Source organism: Saccopteryx bilineata, chromosome 2 (assembly GCF_036850765.1).
Source record: "Saccopteryx bilineata isolate mSacBil1 chromosome 2, mSacBil1_pri_phased_curated, whole genome shotgun sequence".
NCBI classification, from domain to species: Eukaryota; Metazoa; Chordata; class Mammalia; order Chiroptera; family Emballonuridae; genus Saccopteryx; species Saccopteryx bilineata.
In genome coordinates, this window is record NC_089491.1 from 303,482,023 (window position 1) to 303,508,625 (window position 26,603).

A 26,603-nucleotide genomic window follows, 5' to 3' on the forward strand; every position below is an offset into this window, starting at 1 on the left:
TTTCTCCTTTCTGCCTTCTGCTTCTGGGGTTTGGCCTGTAGGACGCTGCGGGGAGAGCCTGGATCTGCCCTGCACAGGTAGGAAGGGGCAGGATTCTTCGTAGGGTGGGCTGAGGGGTGGAGACATACATATGTGTGTATTGTGGAGTGGGCTTCCCTGTGTGACCCAGGACAGCTAAGATCCTTTGGGGAACACCTGGGAGCCCTAACAAGGCCATGACTAGATGACCAGGAACTAGCAGAGGTAGGGAAGACAGTTTCTACCCCAGCTGGGCAGATCAGCGCCTTCTTTGACGTGGCTCGGAGCCCAGGTCTAGACAAGATCGGGAAGTTCGCCATTTTCAGCGGAGCCCAACGACAGCCAGCATCTTTTATTCCTCTAGGAAGTAGAAAGGGAAGAGCCACTGTCCCCCAGGTTCCTGAAAGCACTGGAGCTGGTCAAGGGGTTCTGTGGAAGATGTGTAGAGTGGGCTCAATCCAGACTGAGCATCCTAGAGACTGGAGGGCAGTGCTCCTAAGTGAGTGGGAACTAGGACCAATTCCAGCCACCTGTGCCCCGTCCAATGCATATCAATTGCAAACCATGCCCTGGACCAGGTGTTTTACATCTACTACCTGGTTATATCCTCAACTACAGGCTTGGTTGTAGCATACTATCCCCATTTTCCAGATGAAAAGAAGTATGAAGGTGACGTGCCTAGGGTCTTGCAGCTAAAAAGTGACAGAAAAGCCTCTAAGACAGGGTACCCTATCTTGAATCCTGTAGCTGCAATGGTAGAGGATTCTTAAGTAACAGTCTCCCCAAGGTCAAAGGGAAGCAAATGGAGGTAGCCAGGAAAGCCCAAAGGAAAGGAAAGCGAGGGATCTGTGAGAGTCACGTGCCCCTGGCTGGCCGCCATGCCTATGGGAGAGTGTCCCTTTAAGAACCCAGGTGTGGGTCAAGCACTGCACATGGTTTCAGTTTTGGCAGCAGCATCCAGTGTCCTGCTGGCAGCTTTTAAAAAGGCCGAGGTTGTGGACCAGCCAGCAGGCTGTTTCCCCAAAACTGAGTCGACGGGAGAGAAGGAAGTGTCTAAAGTAAGTGTGGCTTCTCTGGGGTCCCCGGATGGGATGCCATCTGGAAGGGCCTGGGATGGTGGCTTCGGCAATCCCCTACATTCACAACTCTCAGCCTCCCAGAGTGCGGTGAGGAGGACAGGGCTGCAGTCTGGGTGGCTGAGCAGATGCCTGGGGAGTGGAGGTGCATGCCCGAGAGGGACAGGTGCGGGCGGACGGACGAGTGTGGAAGCCCCCACCCCTTTCCTGCAAAACATTAGCATGTGGGAAGAAGAAATGTCTGTGGTCAGCATGTGTAGTTATTCTTGTAAGTTCGGTCCTGGAATTCCCTACTAACTCCTCCATAAGTTAACTGTGCGACCTTAGGCAAGTCACCTAATTGCTCTCTGAGCCTTAGTGTCTTAATCTGTAAACTGTGGATAAAAAGTAGCACCTACCACTTAGGGCTGATGTGAGGTTGAAATGTGAGTTTCAAATACATGTGAAATGGCTTCAAAAACTCTAGAGCAAAATGACAATTGTTTCGTGGTTTTCGATTTAGTTCAATTGCACAGGGGCTTGTTGTTGAGCATCAGACAAACCTGGACGAGATAGTGTAGATCCAGCGCCTCGCACATGGCGGCCACCCTTCTAGCCTCTGCTGCTTTCGTCCTCCTCCACTTGCTAGTGAGGGCTCATGCAGCCCCCTTCTCTGGGCTGCAAAGAGGCTCTGAGAACCTTTTCAATGTCAACCCAGCTTTGCTCCATAATGTCTATCGTCACTGTATCATCCTGCCGTTGCTAAGGTGGGAAAAATGAGGTCCCCCCAAGGTGAGTGAGTAAGGTGGACAGAACCCCCTCCCAGGCACAGCCAGCTCTGGAGTCCTAATGTTCCTGCTGGCTCTGCAGCGAGGAGGCTTCAGACATAGGCCTCTCTCCCTCCGTGCTCTCTGCTTGCCCATCCTGACAGTGTCCCCGAGCCGGCACGGACCCGCCGCCCAAGCAGGGCATCTGTAAACTCCATCCCTCACCGCCCCAGTTCCTTTGTGCAACTGTCTCAGGCCTGGGGCCATCCGGCCTGCCACTGTTTTGAACATAGCCTTCGCCATCACTCTCCCCTTCACTAGGGGATTACAGGGTCATAACATCTGGAGAGAGAATGTGTTGATTCGTGGGTTAGAAGGCGGCAATCTGGTCTGCCTAAAACTGACTCTGGAACTCTATCCATCCTTCTCTGGGCCCAGATGAAGTGCTGTAGCAGAAAAAGCAGTGAACCAGGCGTCGGGAGAGCCTTTAACTCTGAGATCATTGCCTGTCCCTAGGCACCTCTTGATCTTGGTGGCTTTATTTCATAAAGATTGTGACAGTGGCAGCTGCCATATAGTAAATTCATCTACCCCAACTTTAATCTCATTTCCTCCTGAAACACACCTGGCAGGTGGGCAGGATGGGTATCACAGCCCCATTTTACAGCCAGGAAACAAAGGCTTCATGAGGTAGTATGAGTGGTGTAAGGTCACCAGCCAGTACAAACGACATTTTGGTGCAGCCATTTTGATTTGGTCATGGGGACATTTTGACATCACCTAAAAAACAAAATAACCAATTTTTTTAAGTCATATTATTCCTGCATGTGCTCAGCAGAGACTCCCCACAACCATGTCTTACCTTCTTTCTGAGTGGGCTGAGGCGAGGATCCCCACGAGGCGGGCTTTGACACAGTATGTCATAGTAGAAAGAAGCTTTTGAGGCAGTGTGTCTGGTTACAGCAAACAAATGTAACATGCCCTACACATGGCAGGAGCTGAATAAATAGCAGCTATTATTATTTTTCAGGAAGAAATTTCTTGTTGGCATCTACCTCTGGGTTCAGGTGTTCCTTCACGGGAACTAACTCTTCTAAGAATTAGTTCCCAGCAGAGAACTGAACTAACTTCTCTAAGATTGGGTTTACTTCTCCCTCCGCTCCCAACTGTTTCCCTTCAACTCCAAGGCCCTCTGTGGTATATAGTATACTGACAAAGACCTTCTACTTTTGATCTAGAGCACCTGGATTGGAATCCCATTGCAGTCACTTACCACCTGTGTGATTTGGGGCAAAAGTTTTTACTCTTCTGAGCCTCAGTTGTCTCGTCTTTGAAATAAGTTTGCCATTTTATACTATCTTTTAGGGTATTTTCAGAGATCACTTGTGTTAACACATGTAAAGCACTTGGACATGACTCAGTATGTGCTGGCTGTAATTACTGTCGCCCGTTCTATCTTAGTACGTGACACGTGCCTCCTCTTTCGGGCCATGCTGGTCCAGTCTGAGCAGTTCCACATCCTCTCCATCTTCAAAGGATGCCAGAAAAAAGGATGCCCCCAAAATAGAACTCTATTCTCTTTTCACTCTAAGATGAGAAAAAGATAAGACTGTGTTGATTTTACAGAGAACATAAAAAAGAAACTAACATCTTTTATTTGGTTTATGTTTTTGGTTTGGTTTGGTTTGGTGTTTTGAGAGAGAGGCGGGGAGGAGAGATGAGAAGCAACAACTTGTAGCTGCTTCACTTTAGTTGTTTAATGACTGCTTCTCTTATGTGCCTTGACGGGTGGGGGCAGGGAGGGGGAGACTCAAGCTGGGCCAGTGACCCCTTGCTCAAGCCAGAGACCTTGAGCTCAAGCCAGCTACTTTGGGCTTCAAACCAACACCTTTGGGTTTCAAGCCAGCAACCTTGGGGTCATGTCAATAATCCTGCTCTCAAGCTAGAGACCTCAGGGTTTCTAACCAGGGCCCTCACAGTCCTAGGCCTGTGCTCAATCCACTGAACCACCACCGGTCAGGTGAAACTAACATCTTTTTTGTTTGTTTGTTTGTATCAAACCTTTTTGTATTTAGAAAATTAAATTTAACAGGATGACATTGATCAGTAAGGGTACATAGCAGCCTGACCAGGCAGTAGCACAGTGGATAGAGCATCAAACTGGGATGCCGAGGACCCAGGTTCGAGACCCTGAGGTCGCCAGCTTGAGCGCGGGCTCATCTGGTTTGAGCAAAAGCTCACCAGCTTGGACCCAAGGTTGCTGGCTCGAGCAAGGGGTTACTCGGTCTGCTGAAGGCCTGTAGTCAAGGCACATATGAGAAAGCAATCAATGAACAACTAAGGTCTCACAACGAAAAACTAATGATTGATGCTTCTCATCTCTCTCTGTTCCTGTCTGTCTGTCCCTGTCTATCCCTCTCTCTGACTCTGTCTCTGTAAAAAAAAAAAAAAAAGTACATAGCAGAAACTAACATCTTTTAAATCCTGATACACTACTAAAGACTTTACATATGCTATTTCATTTCATCCTTACAGCAACTCTCCATACTAGGTATAGTTATCTCCAGTGTACAGATGAGGACTTAAGGCTCAAAGAGTTTAAACAGCCTGCCCCTAAATCACACAGCCCCTAGTGAGAGCGCTGATAGCCAGGCTGATGAGTCCAAGCTCTGTGCTCCTCTCCAAGTGCACAGCAACCATGAAAGTCGAGTGCGTGGATTCCAGTCTTCTTCTGCTTAAGTAATTGCAACCTCTTACAGTTGAAGAGCACTTTATACTGTTTAAAGTGCCTCTATATACATTATCCCCCTCCATATTTCCCCATCCCACAGTAGCCTTTCAACCTAGAAGAGTCAAGGACTATGAGGCCCATTTTACAAATGAGGAAGTTGAGCCCAATGGTAGAGGTTTTCTGTAGCCTGTGACAGAGCAGGACTCTGGGTTGTCCTCCATCCTCCCAGCTCTTCTTTATGCTACTGTCCCTTTAGTGCCCAGAACCAAGAGGGCATTTGACAAAGTGAGAGCAATCAGTTCTGACTTGGCCCTTCTCAGAGAGGAGATGTGAGGATGTAGCCATTCTCAATTCCATTGGTCCTTGCTTTGCAGCTTGTGCTTGCCAGGTATTCTTGTGCAAGGCCCTCTGGGGATGGGAGATTGATATAATTGGCCCCTGCCTTCAGGGGGCCTGCTATCTGGTTGAGTGGATGAGATAAATACCTACACATCAAGGTAGAGTGAAATGGAGTCAGTAAGGAGGGTTGGAAGTCTTTGTTGAAAAGTGGAAAATCGACAAGGCTTATTCTCAGAGTTTCATGGAGCTGGTATTTCAAATGCTTAAATTCTGCTTCAGTCTCACATTGATAGCAGGTTACTTAGAGAGGGGTGGGACCAGAAAGTCTTGAGTCTTTCTAGCTCATACACTCTTCAAAGCCCTCGGCTATTTCTCCTCCATCTACCTGCTCTCTGAAGTTGCAATTCCCTTCCCTCAACATTGCCTTTACTTGGAGACTGTCCTACACTCCAAGGCTTGCATAAACTATACAAACTCTCCTAAGCTCCTGCCTGTCATCACAATCTTAAGGTACTTCCAACCACACAGATTGCTCTCCTTCCCTACTGGTGCTGTGGTTTCTGGGCTCAGTCTAGTCTATACTTGGCCCCTGCACCCATGGGAGATGAGTGTGTATTCCCAAAAGGACTCAGGCATGTCTAGGGGAAATAGGGGAAGGTGTTGTTCAGTACAGGCCCAGGAAAGCCCCTTCTGCAGCCAGACCAGCTCTCTTTGCTCCTCTGAGCTCTAAGCTTCCCGCTCCTCCAAATTCACATTCACAAGTTGTCAGAAACTGCCAATTTGGCTTCAAGTCTCCATAGTGCATGCTCTCTGTCCCCTCTGAAGCCCCTGAGGGCTGTGAGGCCCCTACTGACTCTCTGCTCTACACCAAACAAATGAAGAGCCCAGAGTTGCTGAGGGCCATGTGGCTTATCAGTAGCCAAGCCAAGATCACAGAAGATCACTCTCCCTGTGAAAATGGAGGAAACCTAACATTAGATGGACAATGGTTTGGACTCAAACTATGATTCCTAAAGATCAGTCATTGATTGCAACTGAAGAGGAGCCAGCTAGATGAATTGTATAAGGAGACAAATACTACTCTCCAGCATGGCCTATACCCCTGCCTCATTGCACAGTTGTGTAGACATATGTTATGAATATTTCAGGGGCAGTGACTTGGTAAAAAAAGAATAATCTAGAACATGCCAGCCCCACCAGTGAAAAACAACTTCTGTTTTCAAGACCAAAAAAGGTACCTCAGCGCATGATATATTAGCTTATGTATATCCCAAAAGAATAGACCCTCTGTTCATCCAAGGACTGATAATAGGGTACTGATCCAATTCTGCTATGGGTCTTGGGACCAAGAATCTCTGTAACCATTACATTGCCCATCTGTAACATGAAGATAATATCTACCTCCTGTTGGGTTGCTGTCAATACAGATGAGATTATATAAGAAGAAAAGCTAGAAATGCACCAGATGTGCAGGAGGTGCCCAATAAATGTACTCTCTTTCCTTTCTTCCTTAAGCAAATCTTTAAATCCAGCCCCAGCTACTGGGGAACTGGCACCTCCATGGGAATCTCCCATGTTGGGAAAGAAGTCTGGTTTTCAGAGGAAAAGCTCCCTAGTAATTCTCTAAACCTAGGGTTCTTTCAGCTGTTAGCAGAGAAACTGTACTTCTAGTTTAGTTTGGGGCAAAGATTTCCTGTTCCTGAGATCATGGGTGCCCTTCCCCTCCCATCATCTCTCCTGAGACCAGATTGTGTTTTCTCACCAAGATCATCCTTTGCCAGATTGGCCCTTCCAGCTGTATACACCTGATGCTGTTATCCCTGGCCCAAGGCTATGCAAAGAGTAACAGGTACACACATGTGTCCTCCCCGCACATGGACACCCACAGCCATCCGGACATGTCACCATGTCATGTCACACTTGAGAGGAAGCCTGGGCTGGAAGTCAGGAACCCCATCGGGAAACCTCACAGCTGACTCTCTGTAACCCAGAGAGATCACTTTACCAGTCCCAAGGAGGGCTGCATCCCCCAGCTCAGCCCCTGGTAAGACCCACTCCTGTCTCACAAAAATATTTGTAAGCTTGATTATCTAAAGGCGAAAACAGGAACCAGAACCAACGAGAATCACTGCTGATTTGGGCTCTTAAAAAAGTGTGTGGTAGCTTGTCCTCCCATCTGCCATTGAACCGAAGGCCAGCACAAATGGCAGGTGGTAGATTCCCTGAGACTCTGCAGCCAACCCATGTGTTCCAGGCTGCTCATCCTTCTGACACCTACTCCCACCTGGGAGCCTCCCTCACAGTGACTCAAGTTGCTCAATTAGGTGGTCCCCCTGCCAGCGTCCCCTGAGCACATCCAGGTTGGCAATTGACGCTGGCATTTGGCTAAGGCCCCACTCTAGAGGTTAATCATTGGCCTGGTATGAAAGGTCCAGGGAAATTAACCAGAATCAAAAGAGCCTCAAGTTGCCACCTGACACCCATATCGTCCCACCTCCCCTAACCTGCTCCCTTCCTCTTCCAAAGAACTAGAGAGAAACAGAATACCTTTATCTCCACAAGGAAACAAAAAGGGCTTTTGCTGGGAAATTCCCCCACGGAAAGAAATAACCAAGATAAACAGCTCTATTGCCTTTGGCTCAAACTGATGAAGGGAGTCGCTGGAAGGCAAGTGGAAGCCTAGGTGGTAAGCAGAGCTCCTGCTTCAAGCTTCCTTATCTTTATGGGGGCTCATTACTGCCCAGGCTTGTTAATTAACATGGTTCTCCCCTTTAACACTCTTGTTTTCAAGTTCAATCCAAAGTCTAAAGCCTGCCAAAGTCTGTGGGAAAGTGGGGACTTCCCTCTCCTCCTGTAGGCCACATCTTGTGTCCTGAAAACAGCTGTGGTCAAAATGAGCCATGCGACCTTCAACTCTCCCCAGCCCTGGGTGGTGTCCGCAGACATTGAGCCTCTGAGCGGCCTTGTCTTGGGTTCTCCATCTTTGTCTGCCCAGCCTCACCAGGCAGGATAGCAAAGGCCGTCACACCTGACCCCAGAACCAAGTCTCTGGGAAATCATGGGCATGTCATTGAGCATCTCGAGATCTTGATTTTTTTAATCTACCAAACAGTTATAATTATATCTGTTCTGTCTTAATTAAAGGAAAGTTATAAATTTCCAGTGAAATAGCACAAAGGACCATGCTTTGCTAAACAATGGGGGCTCTGAAATAACAGAAATAGCACAGGATAAGCATGTTGCTGTATTTGAGGTGTAATACGGTGCAAGAGGAGAGGGTGAGAGTGTGTGTTTTGGAATCCAACAAAGCTGGGTTCAGATCTGGCCCACTTCCCCCACCCACACATCATCCACTCACCCACACACTGTATGACCTTGAGAAAAGCACTTAATCTTTAAGCTTTCATTTCTCCCTATGTAAAATTGGATAAGGAAACCTACCTCATAGGGGGTGATATCGAGTTTAAATGAGATAATACACTTACATTATTCCGCACAGTGCCTGGAGCATGCTAGGAGAGCAACTGATGGTGATTGTGCAGATCACTGTTACACTTGTACTTTGCTCTTTACTAGGCTTCCTCTGCGGGTCTTGGTTTACTCCTATGAATAGACCATAAAATACAGCAGCTCCCCTTCACCTCCCAGGGATGGCAGCTGAGATGGAGAGAGGGGCCACTTGTTGATAGTAACCAGCTATCCAGTGAGCTGTTTCTGAGTCTTACAGATCGTACTCAGGACTGTGCCTTCCAGGCAGGAATGCAGAACACATGGAACTTGTATCCCTATCCCAAAGGAGCTTGCAGATGAGTTGAGAAAATAAAAATCCACGTTTTAACTTCTGAGGCACAGAAAGTACTGTGGGGTGATGAGACTTTGGGCTCTAAGAGGAAAGGCGGGGCTATTCAATCTTTCAATAAGGTGTGTGTCCACTACTAAGCCAAACAGGCGTCACAGGAACTCTAAGGTCATGTAGACTTGGAAGACATAAGTGCTTCATTCCCTCACGCTATTTATTGTCTTTCAGCATCCAAGCAGGAAATCGGGCTGCGCCACACAGCCCGGAGGGAGCCTCCAGCATGACACTCCTCTTCCTCGCCTGCCTGTTGGCTGTCCTCCCAGGTGCGTCTGCCACGTCCCAGCCCACTCCCTGCAGGACCCGGTTCCCTGGGGACACTGAGATCAAGCCCACCCCCAGGGATGTCCCTCTCAAAATGTGCACTTCTTCGAGGAGGAATCACACAGATGATGCAGAAAGGCTACATCTGAAAATGGGTTGGGGATCATGAACAAGAGTGGCCATACCTGATTTATTTTTTTTTTTTTTTTTTTTTTTATTTTTTTTTTTGTATTTTTCTGAAGCTAAAAATGCGGAGAGACAGTCAGACAGACTCCCGCATGCGCCCGACCGGGATCCACCTGGCACGCCCACCAGGGGCGATGCTCTCCCTCTCCAGGGCATCGCTCTGTTGCAACCAGAGCCACTCTAGTGCCTGGGGCAGAGGCCGAGGAGCCATCCCCAGCGCCCGGGCCATCTTCGCTCCAATGGAGCCTCGGCTGCGGGAGGGGAAGAGAGAGACAGAGAGGAAGGAGAGGGGGAGGGGTGGAGAAGCAGATGGGCGCTTCTCCTGTGTGCCCTGGCCGGGAATCGAACCCGGGACTTCTGCGCACCAGGCCGACGCTCTACCACTGAGCCAACGCCATACCTCATTTCAAGGCCGGGGGCTGCTCTTTACTGGGAATTACAAAAAAGACCTTGACCAAACATCTCCATGAGTTACTATGGGGTTGGGGGAAATAACTTATTGTTCCTGGCTCTCAATATTTTTATCTGGAAAAAAAATAATCTACAAAGTGTTTTTAGAAATATAAGGAAGGAAATAACAGACAGCAAATGTAAAAGTGTTAACAGCCTACAAAAAGGGTTTTGTTTTTTTAAATAAACAAGAGATATCATAAAATAAGTTTGCATTTCATTGTCCTTCAAACAGTAATCATTAACAAATTACAGTTAGGATTTAATAATGAGGAATCAATTCTTTTAACCGGCAGAGCAGTCGTGTAGCTGTGGTACAGGTAAATAATCCACAGAAGGCCCATGTGAGAGGAAGAAAATTCATCTCCTCACGGTGGGCTCTCGGGATCCTCTCAGCAGGCTTTCCCTCCCACCGCCTCAGAAAGCCTCTCTCCTCTGTCCCCACAGTGGTCTCTATGAGGAGTCCCATCTTCGGTCCTCAGGAGATGAGCAGAGTAGAAGGCAGCTCAGCGTCCATCAAATGCTACTACCCAGCCACCTCGGTCAACCGGCATTCCCGCAAGTTCTGGTGCCGGCAGGGAGCCAGGGGCCGCTGCACAACCCTCATCTCGGACAGCTTCATCTCCAAGGACTATGAGGGCAGAGCCAACATCACCGACATCCCAGAGAGCAACATGTTTGTGGTAGACATTGGCCATCTCACCCAGAGCGACTCTGGGCTCTACAAGTGTGGTGTGGGCATTATTAACCAAGGCCTGTTCTTTGATGTGAACCTGGAGGTGAGGCCAGGTGAGGACCCTTGGATTTCTGTGGGAAAGTGAGAGGGAGTCACCGCAGGTCAATGGGAGGGCTTGAGGAGAGAGTCCTAAAAGGGAAGGATGGGGGTCCTCCTCCTGCCAGACACAAGGACATTTCATAATATATAGAACATGAGACAGAGGCACCTACTTGGGGGTGGTGAATGAGCCTTTCTAGGTCTTCAGGGTCTGCTACATTCAGGGTTTTACTGAAGCCCAAGCTAAGAAAGCAACAGGAAGAGAACTTCTCATGTGTTTGATGCAGCTGGGACAGGAGGTCTATGAACTGAAGAACATAGAAAAGGCAGGGAGAGGGCTAGAGGACTCCTTAAATTACTGCCACTAGTGCAGCCTTTAGATCTAGACCTCAGGTCACCAGAAGCCTTCTTTGAAAGTGCTTTTTCCACCTAGGATCCCTTAATCCATCAACACTCTCAGCACAAACTAAATGTCCAGTTCTTGCCCAAAGACAAGGGCTCTGAAGGGACAGGCCTCTGAACAAGCCTATTCTGAGAAAAGAGAAAAAAATAAGATTATGTGACAAGGTTTCAATGACAAAGGTGTTTTAAGATAATCAAGGGAAATTATTTGTGTTTTTTTTTATTTTATTTATTCATTTTAGAGAGGAGAGAGAAAGGGAGAGACAGAGAGGGAGAGAGAGAGAGAAGGTGGGGAGGAGCTGGAAGCATCAACTCCCATATGTGCCTTGACCAGGCAAGCTCAGGGTTTCGAACCGGCGACCTCAGCATTTCCAGGTCTACGCTTTATCCACTGAGCCACCACAGGTCAGGCATCAAGGGAAATTAAAAGAGAAAAATCTTAAGGAAGGAAATTTGGAGGGATTCCCAAAGATACTTTTTGCTCTTTTGGGATATGCTTAGTATTATCTACAGACAAACTAAAGAGTTTATTCAGGTGACCGTGGAGATTTATAAAACCAAAGAATCTTAAGAGCTAAATAGAGGTTAGAGTTGACCTTCTATAGGATGTGCAGAAGAACATTGGAGACAATGGGTATGCAGCCCCTGATCAAGCACTGTAAACGGCAGAAATTCATTACTTCACAAAGAAGTACATTCTGTTGTAAAGTGAACAGCGAGTTCCACAAAGACACCAAAGTTACAGAAAAATTTCAAAGAAGTTTATCAAGCCAGCGGAGCATGGGACATAATCCCAAAATCATGCAGCCATGAATACAGTTCTGAGGCTGCCTTTAAAGACAAATCACATACTGGTTGGGGGGTGTGGGGGGAGCATGCTACAAAAGTCACTAATCTTACTAACAAACTTATTGAATTTACTGTCTTGTTACAACGTTTGCCTATAGGATCTATCGAAAGGAAAAACATTTCTACACACTAAGACCATAAGATAACACAGTAGTGATAAATGTTTTACATACCTGACAAAGACATTCCCAAACATGCTGGGATTTATAACCTATCCCTGCCTCCACAACAGTGGGATATGTTTAATTTAAGATAAGGAGAGAAGCTAAATGAAGTTACTTTTGCTCAGAGTGTTGGGGTTAGCTTATTAGGAAGTCTAAAGCTAGTCCCCGCTTACTTAGTTACAACTTTTACACATACAAAGAATTTCAAAATGATGATTATTAGAAAACATATAAAATGTTGTCGAATACAGGTTTTTCATGCAAGGGGGGGGGGGGGGGAGGGCTCATGATCCCTTTGTCTAGAGGTATACGTCACTCTCATGACTCCAGGATGGAAGGGTGAGTCAGGATTAGTGTAAGAATTTTTAATTAAGGTACGTAAACATTGTTTCCCGAAGGCTTTTAAGAAAGGAGAAGAGGAAGGGGGTTTCAGATAGGTTCTATCTTCTTTGCTCTGTGTAGCAGGTGGCGCCAGTCTTTCCAGAGAACTATAGGAAGTAGTTAGACTCTAACTAGCTGACTCAGTTGCCCCTGCAAGCTCTTCTTCTTGTTTTTGCTCCCTCAGAAAGGAGAGGTAAGGGGGCCTGACTCTTCCTTTTGAAATACTAATGTCAACAGTTTTGCAGTTCCTTGGCACCTATCACAATTCCATGTTTAGATCGTTGTAAATTTTAGAAACTCTCTCACAATGCACTGAAATCCATCCCCTGGTACTTGCATTCATTCTGTTCATTTCAACACATGTTAATTTGGACACCAACTGTGTGTAGGCATTGTGCTGGGTACTGCATGTAGAGCACCTTTGCCTTCTAGGGAAGTCCAGTCTATGGGGAACGTAACTAACTATATGCAAGACTGGATGTATGTAATACAGGGGTAAGCATAAAGAGAACACAGGGAAGGGACAAATTAGTGCCAGCGTGGTGAGGGCTTCCTGGAGGAAATAGCAATAAAGCCAGCCTTGGAAGACATATTCTGACAGTGTCCTTTTGGGGAGGACATTCCAGGCGTTAGGTACACCCAGACCCTCACTGGGAACACTGAGTAGTCCTATGTCTCAAGAAAGTGAAATTATAACTTGCCCCCTACCCCTTATCCTGCAGATCCTGGGCCCTTAAATGACGCTAAGGTCTACATAGGAGACCTGGACAGGACAGTGACCATCAACTGCCCTTTCACATCTGCGAATGCCAACGAGAGGAAGTCCATGTGCAAAAAGTTACGTATAAATGAAAAGGAGTTCTGTGTCCAAATCGTCGACTCCATTGGCTTCGTGAACCCTGACGACAAAGACAGAATTAGCCTCATTGTTCAGCACAGCCAGCTAATGTTCAGCGTTGTCATCAAGCAACTCAAGCTCAGCGATGCTGGGATATATTCCTGCAAGACTGGAGAGAAACCTAAAGGTGACATACACGATGTTGACCTCCAGGTACAAGAGCCTAAGCTGCTTTATGGAGACCTGAGGGGTTCAATGACCTTTGACTGTGCTGCGGGCCCTGAGATGAATAAGGTGCCCAAATTTCTGTGCCGGGTGAACAATGAGAAAACCTGTGAAGTAGTCATCAACAGCCTGGGAAAGAGGGCTAAGGCCTATGAGGGAAGGATCCTGCTTATTTCCAAAAATAATGGCTTATTTAGTGTACATATCACTGGCCTGAGGAAAGAGGACGCAGGGAGATACCAGTGTGGAGCTGACTCTGATGGTGAGCCTCAGAGAGGCCCAGTCCAGACTTGGCAACTCTTCGTCAATGAAGGTGAGACTTGAGAGAGGGAGAAGAGGTGGGGCAATCCGGCCGGCGAGAGCCTAGCTCGCTCTCTGTGAGTCTATTCAATATTCATCAGTCAGCAATATCTGCTCATGGACAAGCCCTGAGCTAGATGCTATGTGGGCAGTTGTACAGGGCAGCTAGAAAACACAGCCTCTGTTTTGTGTTACCTTTACATTCTTCTTCTTGGTCATCATTTTGATGGCTGTCCCTGGTTGATAGAAATGAGAAGTCAAGCTTTTGATTGAAGCAAGACTTACAGATTGTCTGGGCTTCAGAGAGCCACAGTGAGGACGTGACATGAAGTCCCAGTGCCGTGGGAGGGCTTGCAGGAGCCGTCTCCCCCTTCTCCCAGACCCTTGGCATAATGGCACAGCATGCCTTACACGGAGACGGGAGAAGGAGTGGCTTATCTCGGTATCAAAAATGTTTACCTGAAATCTATGTCCTCTTATTGATCAATGTCACCTCATTAAATTTCTAAATTAAAAAAAAAAAGAAAGCTTTTCCAGGAAGGCAATTCCCTGCCTCTAAATTTTTCTCTCGAACAAATCTTAAGGTTCATTGTTATTTAGCAAGATCTAGCCAACTTAACTCTACTTTGGCAAGCCACTGATGTGGTTAAATACATAAGTCCTTGTTCCTTCTCACCCTGGAGCACTCTGCATAGAATTATCTTCATAAGAAACAACAAACCAGTACTTACAGTTCAATGTCACTGCCCTCGTGCCTTTTAAGAGGCTCACATTCCCTGGGTATCATTTCTCTGTCCAGCTCAGGGTGCTAACCACATTCCTCAACAAGTTCAGTCCCTCAGGATTCTCACTGAGCCTCAAAGTGAACTTCCTGAAGAAAGGCTGTCCTCTTTGAGAGGACCCTCAGGGTCCTCAACAATTCAACTTTTCTGGGCTGCAAATCATACCATTCTAAATATATATTCTTAATTTGAAGAATATCCATCAGGCTATTTTTTGTGGGACAAACCAATAAACAGACAAAAACATAGAGGAAGATTTTGTAAAAATCCCAAAGAAAGGAGCTGGTGGTCACCCTTTGAATTCTTTCCAGTCTCTGCTCAGAAAATGATGGGGGAGGGGAGCAAGATGTCTCAGGTAGTAGTGAAGGTTATGGAGGCTGTTTGGGGTGGCTCCAGCTACAGGCTCTGTGACATTAGGAAAATCTTGCTCATTTTCTGAGGAGGGTGAGGTGATTAGTCTGAACTTTACTCCCCACCCTGACTGAGACCATGCTGCCATTCTTCAATCCCATTTCTGTCTAACCTTCTAGAGACGACGTTTCCCCGTAGCCCCTCTGTGGTGAAAGGTGTGGTAGGAGGCTCTGTGACCATGCTCTGCCCTTACAAACCTAAGGATAGAAACAGCATGAAGTACTGGTGTCGCTGGGATAAGCAAACTGGCACCTGCTCAGAACTGGTGAGCAATGAGGGGCTGGTGACCCACAAGGAAGAGTACGAAGGCAGGCTCGCCCTGTACGAAGAGCCAGGCAATGGCACCTACACAGTCATGCTCAACCAGCTCACCACCCAGGACGCTGGCTTCTACTGGTGTCTGACCAACGGTGATGCTCGCTGGTGGTCCACAGTGGAGCTCCAGATCGTCGAAGGTGAGAGCTGAACGGGGGCGAGAGGGGAGGGAGGCAGCCCAGGACTCCTCCAGTCGGCAGCAGCAGCACCCCACCACCCTTCCTACCGCTTCACCCACCTGCACGCTGATGGGACAGGCCTCAGGAGAGAGCGCACCTGTGTGGAGGCCACACTTTCACACCTGCAGCCAGCGCCCTTCCCTGCACTCAGCCCTCACTCTTCAAACTACCACGCACTGCACGTCCTCACTGAAGCAGAACACAGCTCTTTGTAGTGAGTCCAGACAAGAAGAGCAGGGAAAGCAAACTGAAGCCAGTGTAGCCGTGTTCTGTGATAGACTGATTGATTCATGGTGGTCACTCCTAACGATTACTACATAGGTGCCTAATTACATTTCTGGTGTATTCAGTATAATGTTATTGTCCATAATGCTGTCCAAAGAGGAAATGCTCTGTGGACCAAGGTCCCCACCACAGTTGTTTCCCTATGGCAGCATTACCAGTGCTAACTTCTGTGCCTATTTCTCCCTCCCTTCCCGCCCCAGGAAAGCCAGACCTCAAGGTGCCAGAGAATACCGTTGCTCGGGTGGGAGAGACTCTCAAGCTGCCCTGCCACTCACCGTGCAAATTCTTCTCCTATGAGAAATACTGGTGCAAGTGGAGCACCGAGGGCTGCCAGGCCCTGCCCAGCCAGCATGAGGACCCCAGGAAGGCCTCTGTGACCTGCGACCAGAATAAACAGGTCGTCAACCTGATCCTGAACCCAGTCACCAAGGAGGATGAGGGCTGGTACTGGTGTGGGGTGAAGGAGGGCCTCCGACTTGGAGAGACCGTAGCTGTCCACGTGGAGGTCAAGGAGAAGGCGAAGGGTAAGTCGTCAAGGCCAAGACCTGCTCTGCCCTGCACCCCAGAGAAAGGCTCCTGCCTGACAGCTCTTCCATTGGGGTGGGGGTGCTGGGGCAGGGGAGATGTAGCCCCCACAGAGTTTCAGCCTTCCAAAAAAGGCATCCCAAATAAACATACAAACAAGAAAAAATTGTGGTTTGCCATTCAACCTCAGCTTCAAGACAAGCCCCATAGGCCTGACCAGGCGGTGGTGCAGTAGATAGAGCATCGGACTGGGAAGCGGAGGACCCAGGTTCGAAACCCTGAGGTCGCCAGCTTGAGCACAGGCTCGTCTGGTTTGAGCATAAGCTCGCCAGCTTGGACCCAAGGTCGCTGGCTCGAGCAAGGGGTTACTCGGTCTGCTGAAGGCCCACGGTCAGGGCACGTATGAGAAAGCAATCAGTGAACAACTAGGGAGTCGCAACGAAAAACTAATGATTGATGCTTGTTATCTTTGTTATCTCTCTCCGTTTCTGTCTGTCTCTGTCTATCCCTCTCTCTGACTCTCTCTCTGTCTCTGTAAAAAAGAAAAAAAAGCCTGGCCTGTGGTGGCGCAGTGGATAAACCTTCAGCCTGGAATGCCAAGGTTGCTGGTTCAAAACCCTTGGGCTTCCCTGGTCAAGGCACATACAACAAGCAAGCAATGAACAACTAACATGAAGCAACTATGAGTTGATACTTCCCTTTCCATGCTCCCCTTTCTCTTCTGTCTCTATAAAATCAGTAAATAAAGTATTTTAAAAAAGAAAAAAAAAGACAAGTCCCATAGTTCCCCTTTAGGTCATTTGCAAACCTCTCTATATGTAGAGATCTTCTTTTTATATAGAAATTTCCAAGTCACTGTCACATGCAATGAGCCCTGCCAAGGCCTGCTGACCACTCTAAAGACAGTCAAATACCTTCTCCTGCAAGGTCTGATAAAGAAGACTAAGGCAATCTCTTCTAATAAGTTTTCATTTTACATCTCTTTTTAAAATGTCATATGAAATGTTTTATCTCTAATGAGGATATTTTTAGTCCCTAAATCCAATGGTGCCTGGGTCCTGCCGATCTGCCTCACTGAGGGACCCAGTGCCAAGATACCACCAGGGGGCAGCACTATCTCACCCAACCCTGCAGTCAGGAGGCCTTGGGCAAGGTTTTTTTTTTTTTAACAGAGACAGAGAGAGAGAGAGAGTGTCAGAGAGAGGGGTAGACAGGAACACACAGACAGGAACAGAGAGATGAGAAGCATCAATCATTAGTTTTTATTGCGTGTTGCAACACCTTAATTGTTCATCGACTGCCCTCTCATACATGCCTTGACCACGGGCCTTCAGCAGACTGAGTAACCCTTGCTCGAGCCAGTGACCTTGGGCTCAAGCTGGTGGGCTCAAGCTGGTGAGCTTTTGCTCAAACTGATGAGCCCTTGCTCAAGCTGGCGACCTCGGGGTCTCAAACGTGGGTCTTCCGCATCCCAGTCTGATGCTCTATCCACTGCGCCACCGCCCGGTCAGGCTTGGGCAAGGATTTATAGCTGTGAAAATCCCCCTGTCTCTAAATGATGGGTCAGTCAACCCTTATGCATAGCTAGAACTATGATACAGAGCCTTGTAGATAAGAATGAATTTGATATTAATGGGACAGAGACCATCTGTGACAAATGAAAGAAGACCATTATTCCTCTGTGTCTAGTGTCATTCTGGACCTCACCCTAGCAGCTTTGAAATATTACTGTGACCCTGTGAGCATATTCAAGTCCCACTCCTCAGACTCACTGACCTCAAGAAGTGAGAGCACAGACCAGAAGCCATAATTCTGCCCTACTCTGCTCTCTCCAGCGTCCCAAGATGTCAGCCAGGGACACGCAGCCCCTGGAGAGGAGGTGATAGAGCCACGCGGCAGGGGAGCTGAGAACAGAGTCATTCAGGTTCCCAAACTTTGGGCAGAAGAAAAAGCAGTGGATGCTGGAGACCCAGCTGGCGGGAGCCAAGCATCTGCAGGTGCCAGCAGGTGAGGAAAACTGGGGACTCCCTGCTCAGAAAACATCCCTGAGAACAGGGACCTGAGGCTGGGCCACCAGGTCTGGACAAGAGAGCCTGTCAGCTTCCTGAGAGTGGGGGCAGCTCTTACTGCCTCTGCTCTGCCTGTGCTTGGGAGAGGCTGGTGGTGCTCCCTGCCCTTCTCCCATACCTGGGCAGTGTTGACCGTCCAGTTCAGTTTCCCAGGCCTGGGATACAGGGAGGACTCCACCTTTGCCTTTGCTGTGCCTGGGAAGATCTCTTAGAAAAACAGAGCTAAGGGGCTGTTTCAGGAGGGACTGGGTTAACCTGGAAGGAAGAAGTAGCCAGAGCCAAGCAGCCAACACATCATGGGATGCCCAGGTTTCCTTTTCAGTGACGAGTTCAATCTTTCTTCCAGCTCCACGCAACAAGGAGGGAGCTCCACAGTGCTGGTCTCCACCCTCGTGCCCCTGGCTCTGGTGCTGGCAGTGGGGGCCGTGGCCATAGGGGTGGTTAGAGCCCGGCACAGGAGGAACGTTGGTAAGCCCCAGGATGCTCCCTGAGCCCCACCTCCGACCTCTTGGGCTGCCACGGTCCCTCATCTCTTATAAGCTCCAGAAAGGGTTCTGGGAAAGCAGGGTGGGGCAAGATAAACCCACAGGTACCCAAAACTTTCAGTAAGTACTGCTGTCTCTGGAAGACCATCCCCAGTGGCTCAGGTCTAAGCTCAGGGGCAGGGCTGCTAGGAAGTGGAGGCAGGATGCCGGGGAGTCTGCACCTCCAGTCCAGTGTGAGAGCTAACTGAGTGTGTGGCGTTGGGTGACCCCGTTTCATGCCTCGTGGCTCAAGACAGAGATCATAATACCACCTCAGAGGCTGATGTGAGGACAAATGAGGTGCTAGCACTGAAAGGTCGCAGAACGACAAACAGGTCAGGGATTTTTGAGACTTGATTATTCGTGAAAAAGGGACGGGGGAGGAGACTCAGAACATTTCCAGTCTGCCCTGGGTCCTGGTCGAGATGAGCAAGCAGAGAGCCTGCCCCCACCCCAGCTGTCCTGTGGGGCTCCCTCGGAGAGAAGCGGCCCGTCCTGTAGCATACATCCCCAGCGTCGCCTCCGCACCAACTCCTCTTTGTCCTGGACAGACCGGGTTTCGATCGGAAGCTACAGGACAGACATTAGCATGTCGGACTTTGAGAACTCCAGGGATTTTGGAGCCAATGACAACATGGGAGCTACTCCGGTCACCCAAGAGACATCTCTGGGAGGAAAAGATGGTACGTGCTTCCCTGGAGAGGATGCCTGACCCTGGGTGAGAGTATGAGGCTAATGAGGGCTAATTCACCCCCTTTTCTTCACACAGAGATCATGGCCACCACCGAAGACACTGTGGAGATCAAAGAGCCCAAGACAGCAAAGAGGGTAAGGGTGAGGAAGGAGAAAGAGGCCTCACTTGGATGACAAGGACATATGTATGGCCTTAGGCACTGCAGGGAGACATCAGGCAAAACTTCCTCGAAGCGGGGCTGGTATCAGAGCAGGGAAGGTGGGATAAGCAGTGTGCAGAAGCAGCTGAGGGTGAGATGTAGGAAGTGGACTATGTTTATAGGCTGCACACACGCAGGAGGGAGGGAGGTTGGAGGGAGGGCAAGGGCATGGAAGATTCCACCCCGGGGTAGGAGGGTCAGTGTCAGAGGCTGGTGATGAGGTGGGTGCTCCTCCTGGGCTGTGAGGCCCATGGGCTTCATGTGACCTGCCCTCCCTTGAGAGTTTGCTCAGGACCAGCCTTTTGCCAGGGCCGGGAAGATATTTGCTGGTGGTGAGCAATTTGATAGTCACTAGATGCCCCTCGCCACCCAACCAAGTGCTACTTTATATGACATCCTATGACAGGTGATGCCTGCCTTTGGGTCATGCATTACCCTCTCCTCACGCCTCTCTAATCCCAAGGTGATACCGCATATTAGATCTACTCTCCCTGAAGCAGAGACCCCAGCAGTTGGAACAGTTAGGGGAACAAGTTAGTTCTGGAGACAGCCTTCCCTCTAGCCTGTGTTGTGTCCCTGGGCAGGTGGAGAAGAAAAGCAAGAACCACTGTGGCTGACCCAGGCCCCGTGCCCTAGTGAACTGTGGGGGCGGAGCTTCCGGGGACGGGCCCAGGCGCCCGGCCCAGGGTTCCACTCTGTGTGTCGGAAGGAGGTAGTGAGACAGAGGGAGATATTTTTAGAAGCTGCAACTTTCCGTTTCTCAAAATTAGTCCCTGTTGGTAAGCATGGGGGTTGGAATAAGAACAGTGGGTCGGCACAGGTTTGGGTTGCTCAGGCCACAATTATGAACTCAGGATATTTAGTTTACCCCCTCCTTCCACCCCCCCACCCCACCCCCGGCTGAGCCAATGCTCCAAACACTGATTCCTCTCCCCTCCCTCCTTAGTCGTCCAAGGAGGAAGCGGACATGGCCTATGGTGCCTTCCTGCTCCAGGCCAACAACATGGCGACCAGCATCCAGGGCGGCCACAGCGAAGCCTAGACGGAGCACCGCTGCCTCCACCTCCCGCCCTCGACAATCACCCTCAGAATCACGTTGATCATTAGGGCCCTCGGCTCGGGGGCTTCGCTGCCTGCACTCACACCCCACCTAGGCTTTCTCTGCCTGTCCTCCAGAGCGTGCCGGCCCCTCCTCGGTGGCCACTGAGCCTGGCCTCATTGTTCCTGTGGGGGTGAGGTGACGTGAGGTGTTCCCACCTGAGGGAACTGACTTCTAATGGGAAAACTAAGGTGTGGGAGGAGAATAGAATTTTTAGGGAGGCATCGTCGAAAAAAGAGAGCCCAGGGAGGGTGGGGAGCTACTTTTCAAAAGGAGGGCCATTCAGTGGTTCTCTGCACCCTCATTATGGGATGTCAAGCGGATTCTCCTCTTCACTCCATCCCTCCATCTCTCATTCCCACCCTTCCATCCATCCTCTCTTCTTTCCTTCATTGAACGTGCATATATGAATCCTCACTAGAACCCAGGCACTCTGCTCGACACAGGACCAGAGAGGCTGCACACCGAGCCTGCAGCTTTCCTGTAAACACCCCCAAGTCCTTAGAAGCCACAGCTCCTCACAGCGTGTTTGTGCTCACTCCGACCTGAAATCCTCATCAGGTGTACTCACCTCTTTGCCCATGGTGGGAGAAATGTCTGAAATCCTAAGGCATTAGGGATCATGTAACATGGGTATACATACAACGCATCATAAACACACATTCTTAACAATTTACAGGTGAGAAAACTGAAGTCCTAAGAGGTGACAAGGTTTGCTCAGGGTCACCAAGTGAGAGATACACTAGTGTCAAAATTAGTTTTCTTGGCCAGGGATGTCTCTACAAGAACCTCTGCTCTCCTGGTGAAAACAGAGTTCCAGAACAAGGGGGTGCAGGGGGAAGGGAAAGAGAAAACAGTAAATGGAGGCTAGTCTTTCACAGGCCCCACCTCAGGGAAGACAACCGTTTTCCATCTGTCACTCACATGGACCTAGGAGGATAAGGGAATGGTCAAACTCTCATAGCCCCCGTAGTTGAAGAGTTCTGAGTGGAAGGGGAAAATATGGTGGTATTTGAAGGTGCAAAGGAAGGGCTGGTCTCCAAAGAAGTAAGGTTTAAGGTCTTTTTCCTCTGAGCGCTGTACCTCAATCAGCAGGCACTTGCTAACAAATCAAAAATGTGACTTAATAATTAAAGACCATGATTGCCACCAGGGAGGCTCAGACTGCATTTGTCCCCCATACCTTCTGTTTCCCAGACAACCTTTTCAGAGCAGTTTGCTTGGGTCCTGCCTTTAGGCACCCCATGACATGTATCCAAACCGAAGTATCCTCCATCCCCAACACTGGGCTGAGCAGAGCTGTGAAACTCCCTACAAGTAGGACCGAGAGTATCTTCAATAAGAAAATAGTTTGAGAAGCCTGACCAGGAGGTGGTGCAGTAGATAGAGTGTCAGACTGGGGTGCAAAGGATCCAGGTTCGAAACCCAAGGTCACCGGCTTTAGCGTGGGCTCATCTGGTTTGAGTACAGCTCATCAGCTTAAACCCAAGGTTGCTGGCTTGAGCAAGGAGTTACTCGGTCTGCTGTAGTCCCCTGCCCCAGTCAAGGCACATATGAGAAAGCAATCAATGAACAACTAAAGTGCCACAACGAAGAATTGATGCTTCTCATCTCTCTCCCTTCCTGTCTGTCTGTCCCTATCTGTCCCTCTCTCTGTTTCTGTCACAAAAAAAGAAAAAGAAAAAATAGTTTGGGGTTTATATCAATGGTCAAGACCCCCAAACTCTGTGTTTTAGAACATAATTAAGACTATTTGTAATGTAATACACTGAAATTAGGTATAACCAGTGCTCCTCTTAAACATTAAAAAAAAAAAATCTTGATGAAATATCCATCCATAGAATACTTGACCTTGAATTTCATATCTTCCTAGGGTATCTTCCAAGATCAAGAGGCTGTTAATTAAAACTCAACTAACCACATGAATAAACTCCCTTCTCCATAGAAATATCATCTAAGGTAGTTAATGTACAACTTGGGTTTTAGAATAGTTGCTACAAAGTCTCTTGGGGGACAGTGATTAGGTAAAGGACCTCATTATCTACTAAGGAAATTCTTAGGTTCTGGCACTGAAACTTGTCATGTCCTATGAGCCCTCACCCCACCCCAGCCTCTTCCTCAGGGCCTCAATGCATAGAGTTCTCTCTGGGAAAGAATTCTTCCCAGCCTTTTATCCTGCCTGAGGTGGGGCAGAACCTTTGCTTCTACCCAGGCCTTGAACATAATGCTTCTAATGCCACATGCTTCCTAAGGCTACCCTCGACCAGACTCAAACACCAGTCCTCTTCAGTCTCCCCACCAGCCCCACCAACTGCAGTGCCCAGTCCTGAGCCTCAGGCTCCTCCCTGGCCAAGAGCAGTGGTTGTCAGGAATATTTTTCTGTTCTTTATAACGAGGATAAATATCTAGCTTCTCTTGGAACTAGAACAAATCACTCCAGGAGCACCAAAACTACAAGGTGTGACAAAGCCTAGCCTATTGCAGTTTTAACCCTGGGAGCTGCTCTCTGACCGGGGGCAGAAGATTAAGGTGCAGCTTCTGTGTTAATGCCAATAACTTGCAAGCCCAGCCTGAGCTCCTGCAGCTCATCTCAGTCCTTAAAATCAAAGGCCAAGAAATATCACTAGAGCTGCAGGCAATCTTATATTATTCTTGACTGATATTGTCAATAGGTGATAGCAAGTATAATGATGTACTGCCCAAAGTCCACCTGCTTCTTACACAGCATGTTGGACAGGGAAACCCTCCTATGGAGAAGGAAGCTGGTCTATAGCCAACACAGGATACTAGTAAGTTAAAAAGTCACCAGTTGGGGGGAGTGTACTAATATACTAGGGCTGCTGTCACCCCTGGGTTGCTTAAAACAGCAATGATTTGTTGTCTCACTGTTCTGGAGGCTAGAAGTCTGAAATCAAGGTGTCAGCAGGGCTGGATCCTTCTGGAAGCTCTGAGGAAGCATCTGTTCATGTTTCTCTCCTAGTTTTTGGTGGTTGCCAATAATCTTTGGCATTCCTTGACTTGTAGATGCATCACTCCAATCTCTACCTTCACCACCATATGGCATTCTCCCTCTGCGTCTCTGTCTTCACATGACCTTCTTATACGGATGCTAGTCATTGGGTTGAAGGCTCACCCTCATCTAGTCTGACCTCATCTGTAAAATTCTTGTTTCTAAATAAGGCAATATGCTGAGGTTTAAGCTGGACATGAATATTGGAGGAACAATATTCAGCCCAGTACACAGGGAAGGTCAAAGTCGGGTGGTGCAGTAGCCAAGCAGAACCAATAGTGACGATCTCCACCTTAATGACCGTGACCAATCTCCACTGCTCTCAGACTATATTCTAGGCACTGTGCTAAACCCTTTGCAATGCCGACCTCATGCAATCCTCACAATGACCTCATGAGGAATATTCTCTTTATCCCTTCTTTAACACAAGGAGGTTATAACTCCCAAATTGTTACAAAGATTAAATCTGCCCAGTGGCCTTATTACAATTCCCAGTGTATTTGGTATTATTTGTTGCCTCCCCCTACCTGTCATCAGGCTCTGAATTGTTCCATGGGGTTCATCCCTTCTGACAAGCAACATTTTTAGAGGATGTCTGGCCATTGAGCCCCTTCCATCAGCTTCAGCTTATCAGAACTTCTCCTGAGAGTAGCAGCACCAGGGCAATACAGCAGCCCTCGAGTCGGGAAGGAGAAATGAAATTTAGATGGGGGACAAATAAGAGAGGGGAGAGAATAAGAATGGTAAACTTTTCCCACTTTGCAATTTAGCCAGGGGTCAGCCTTCCCTTGGGAAGGGTCAACCTGACCCTGAGACGCTGGGGCAGCATCTGGAGGCAGAGGGTGGACAGGCCAACATCTGGCAGTTTTGAACACTCAGACTCCAAACATTCACTTCTTGCCCGGCAGCCCTCAGTCCTCTGATTCTTGCTCTTAACCCAGTGTGATGTTTCTGAGGGTTTTATTCGGACCACACATGATGTGAACATTTCCTCTACCCACTGATCACATACCCCCAGCACCTCCTGGCCAGTCCTAGCCACGTGAAGCCAACCCCTTATTTTCACACACCACATGTTCACACATCACACATTCACAACCACACAACATATATTCACAAATTACACAACACACACACAATCAGCCACATGTCACATACTCACACACCACGCACACACATCACTATGCCATACATCACACGTTTACACACTAGCCTTTCACAACTAACATATTTCCACCCCACTCTTCACTCTGTCACACACGACGTATATCACACACTCACATATCCCTGTTATTTACCACTCATCTCTTACATGTCACACACTATGCATTCACACTCACATGCTCCCTTGCCCACAGTCACCCCCAGGATACATTCATTCATTGGTTTTCTCTCTCCAAGGTAATCCCAGGCCTAGCGCCCAGCTGTGTGGCAGCTGGGGGGCACGGGGCAGCGCCCTCAAAGTCGGGAAGAGTGGAGGCTGAGGGGACCCAAGACCCCTGGCAGTCATTCACTCTACCCAGGACCCGGGGCTGCTCAGTGCCACGTTGGCCCAGCGTGGTCAGAGGGAGTCATGCGGACAGCTGCTCTGGGTCAGTGGAGACACGGAGAGGATGGGCAGGGCAGGCTGCCCGCCCCCGCGCGCTTCCTCTGCACCTGTGCTGAGCCTCACACTCGACTTCCACTGCGGATGTCATTGTTTTGTGTTCTGGAGAGCATGTGACAAATCTGGTGTTGGGGGCCAGTGGGAGCAGTGTGCACAGGACCACTGAGGAGCCCGCAGGCTGTTAGCCACCTCCTCCCGGAAGGAGGTGGGAAGAAGCCTGAGTCCCCCGTGGGCACAGGAGGCAACAACGCTTGGGAGTGTGGCCCTGGGAACACACCTAGGATGTAACATCTAGGAATGAAGCCCTGGTTCTCTGATAAGTGGCAGCCCCACACATCTCCATACTAAAGGGCTCTTAAAGCTCTTCCATGAGCATGGTTTCTGCCATGTGAGGTGGTCAGGGCAGGGCCATCCCTGTTTTATCGATGAGAAAACTGAGGCTCAAAGCTAGAACATGCCAAAATGGAACTTGAACCCAGGACTTCTGAATGGGACCCACAGCTCTTTCCATGAGCCTCACGGCTGATTGCCACGGAGTCTCTCTCTTCTCCGTCAGTCACTGAGCTGTGCCCTTGGACCCCTGAGGGCCTGAAGGGATAGCTGTACTACCTGCTGTGACTTCAGGCAGATCTGTCTGACCTATCACACCCTCTCCTGGCATTGTCCCTGTGGTCACAGGGGTGCTGGCCCCTGCCAGAGGGCAGCACTTGAGGGAGATGGTTAGGAGAGATGAAGGGAGGCTGATCTGAGGTGAAGGTCGTAGGAACAATGTTTTGTAGGAGGGAATGCCAGGGACCACCTAGTCCCACCTTCATTCCTAGATCAAGAAATCCAGGCTCAAATTTCATATATATATATATATATATATATATATATATATATATATATATATTTGTTAAATGAACTCAAGAGCTATAACCAGCACTCTGACTCAGGCCCAGGCTTCTGTCCACAAAGCCTTGCTCAGATGCAAAAAAAAGAAAAGAAAGAAAGAAATAGTGATGAGGCTCTATTATCCTGAAGACAAAGAAAAAAAGTCAAAGGACTCTGGCTAAGCCATCAATGAATACACATAAAGCATGGGCGGCCCCTCCAGGAAAAAGTGCCCAGGACAAAGAAACGTCACCTCTGGTAGTTTTTAATAGTCTGTAGGATCTGCCTAGAAGCCCTCTGCACCCTGGTGCTCTATCCTCGTTCAGCACAACATGTTTTCTCAACTCCTGACTTCCGCTGTGGTTTGCTGAGGTTTTCTTTTTTGGTCTAAAACTAGCAAGCACATATGAGGGGCTGTCATTTCCTCATTTT

The 26,603-nt window shown here is 48.6% G+C and overlaps 1 protein-coding gene across 1 annotated transcript; it reads left to right on the forward strand.

Annotated features, from left to right (window-relative positions):
* Nucleotides 1–918: 918 nt before the first annotated feature.
* On the forward strand, nucleotides 919–21,834 carry PIGR (polymeric immunoglobulin receptor). The gene is made up of 11 exons (XM_066261502.1): nucleotides 919–1,076; nucleotides 8,938–9,032; nucleotides 10,114–10,455; nucleotides 12,960–13,613; nucleotides 14,913–15,248; nucleotides 15,773–16,096; nucleotides 17,933–18,104; nucleotides 18,513–18,634; nucleotides 19,242–19,373; nucleotides 19,460–19,518; nucleotides 20,530–21,834. The coding sequence occupies exons 2-11, from the start codon at nucleotides 8,990–8,992 to the stop codon at nucleotides 20,623–20,625; spliced, it is 2,280 nt and encodes a 759-aa protein (XP_066117599.1). The 5' UTR covers nucleotides 919–1,076; nucleotides 8,938–8,989; the 3' UTR covers nucleotides 20,626–21,834.
* The last annotated feature ends 4,769 nt before the right edge of the window (nucleotides 21,835–26,603 follow it).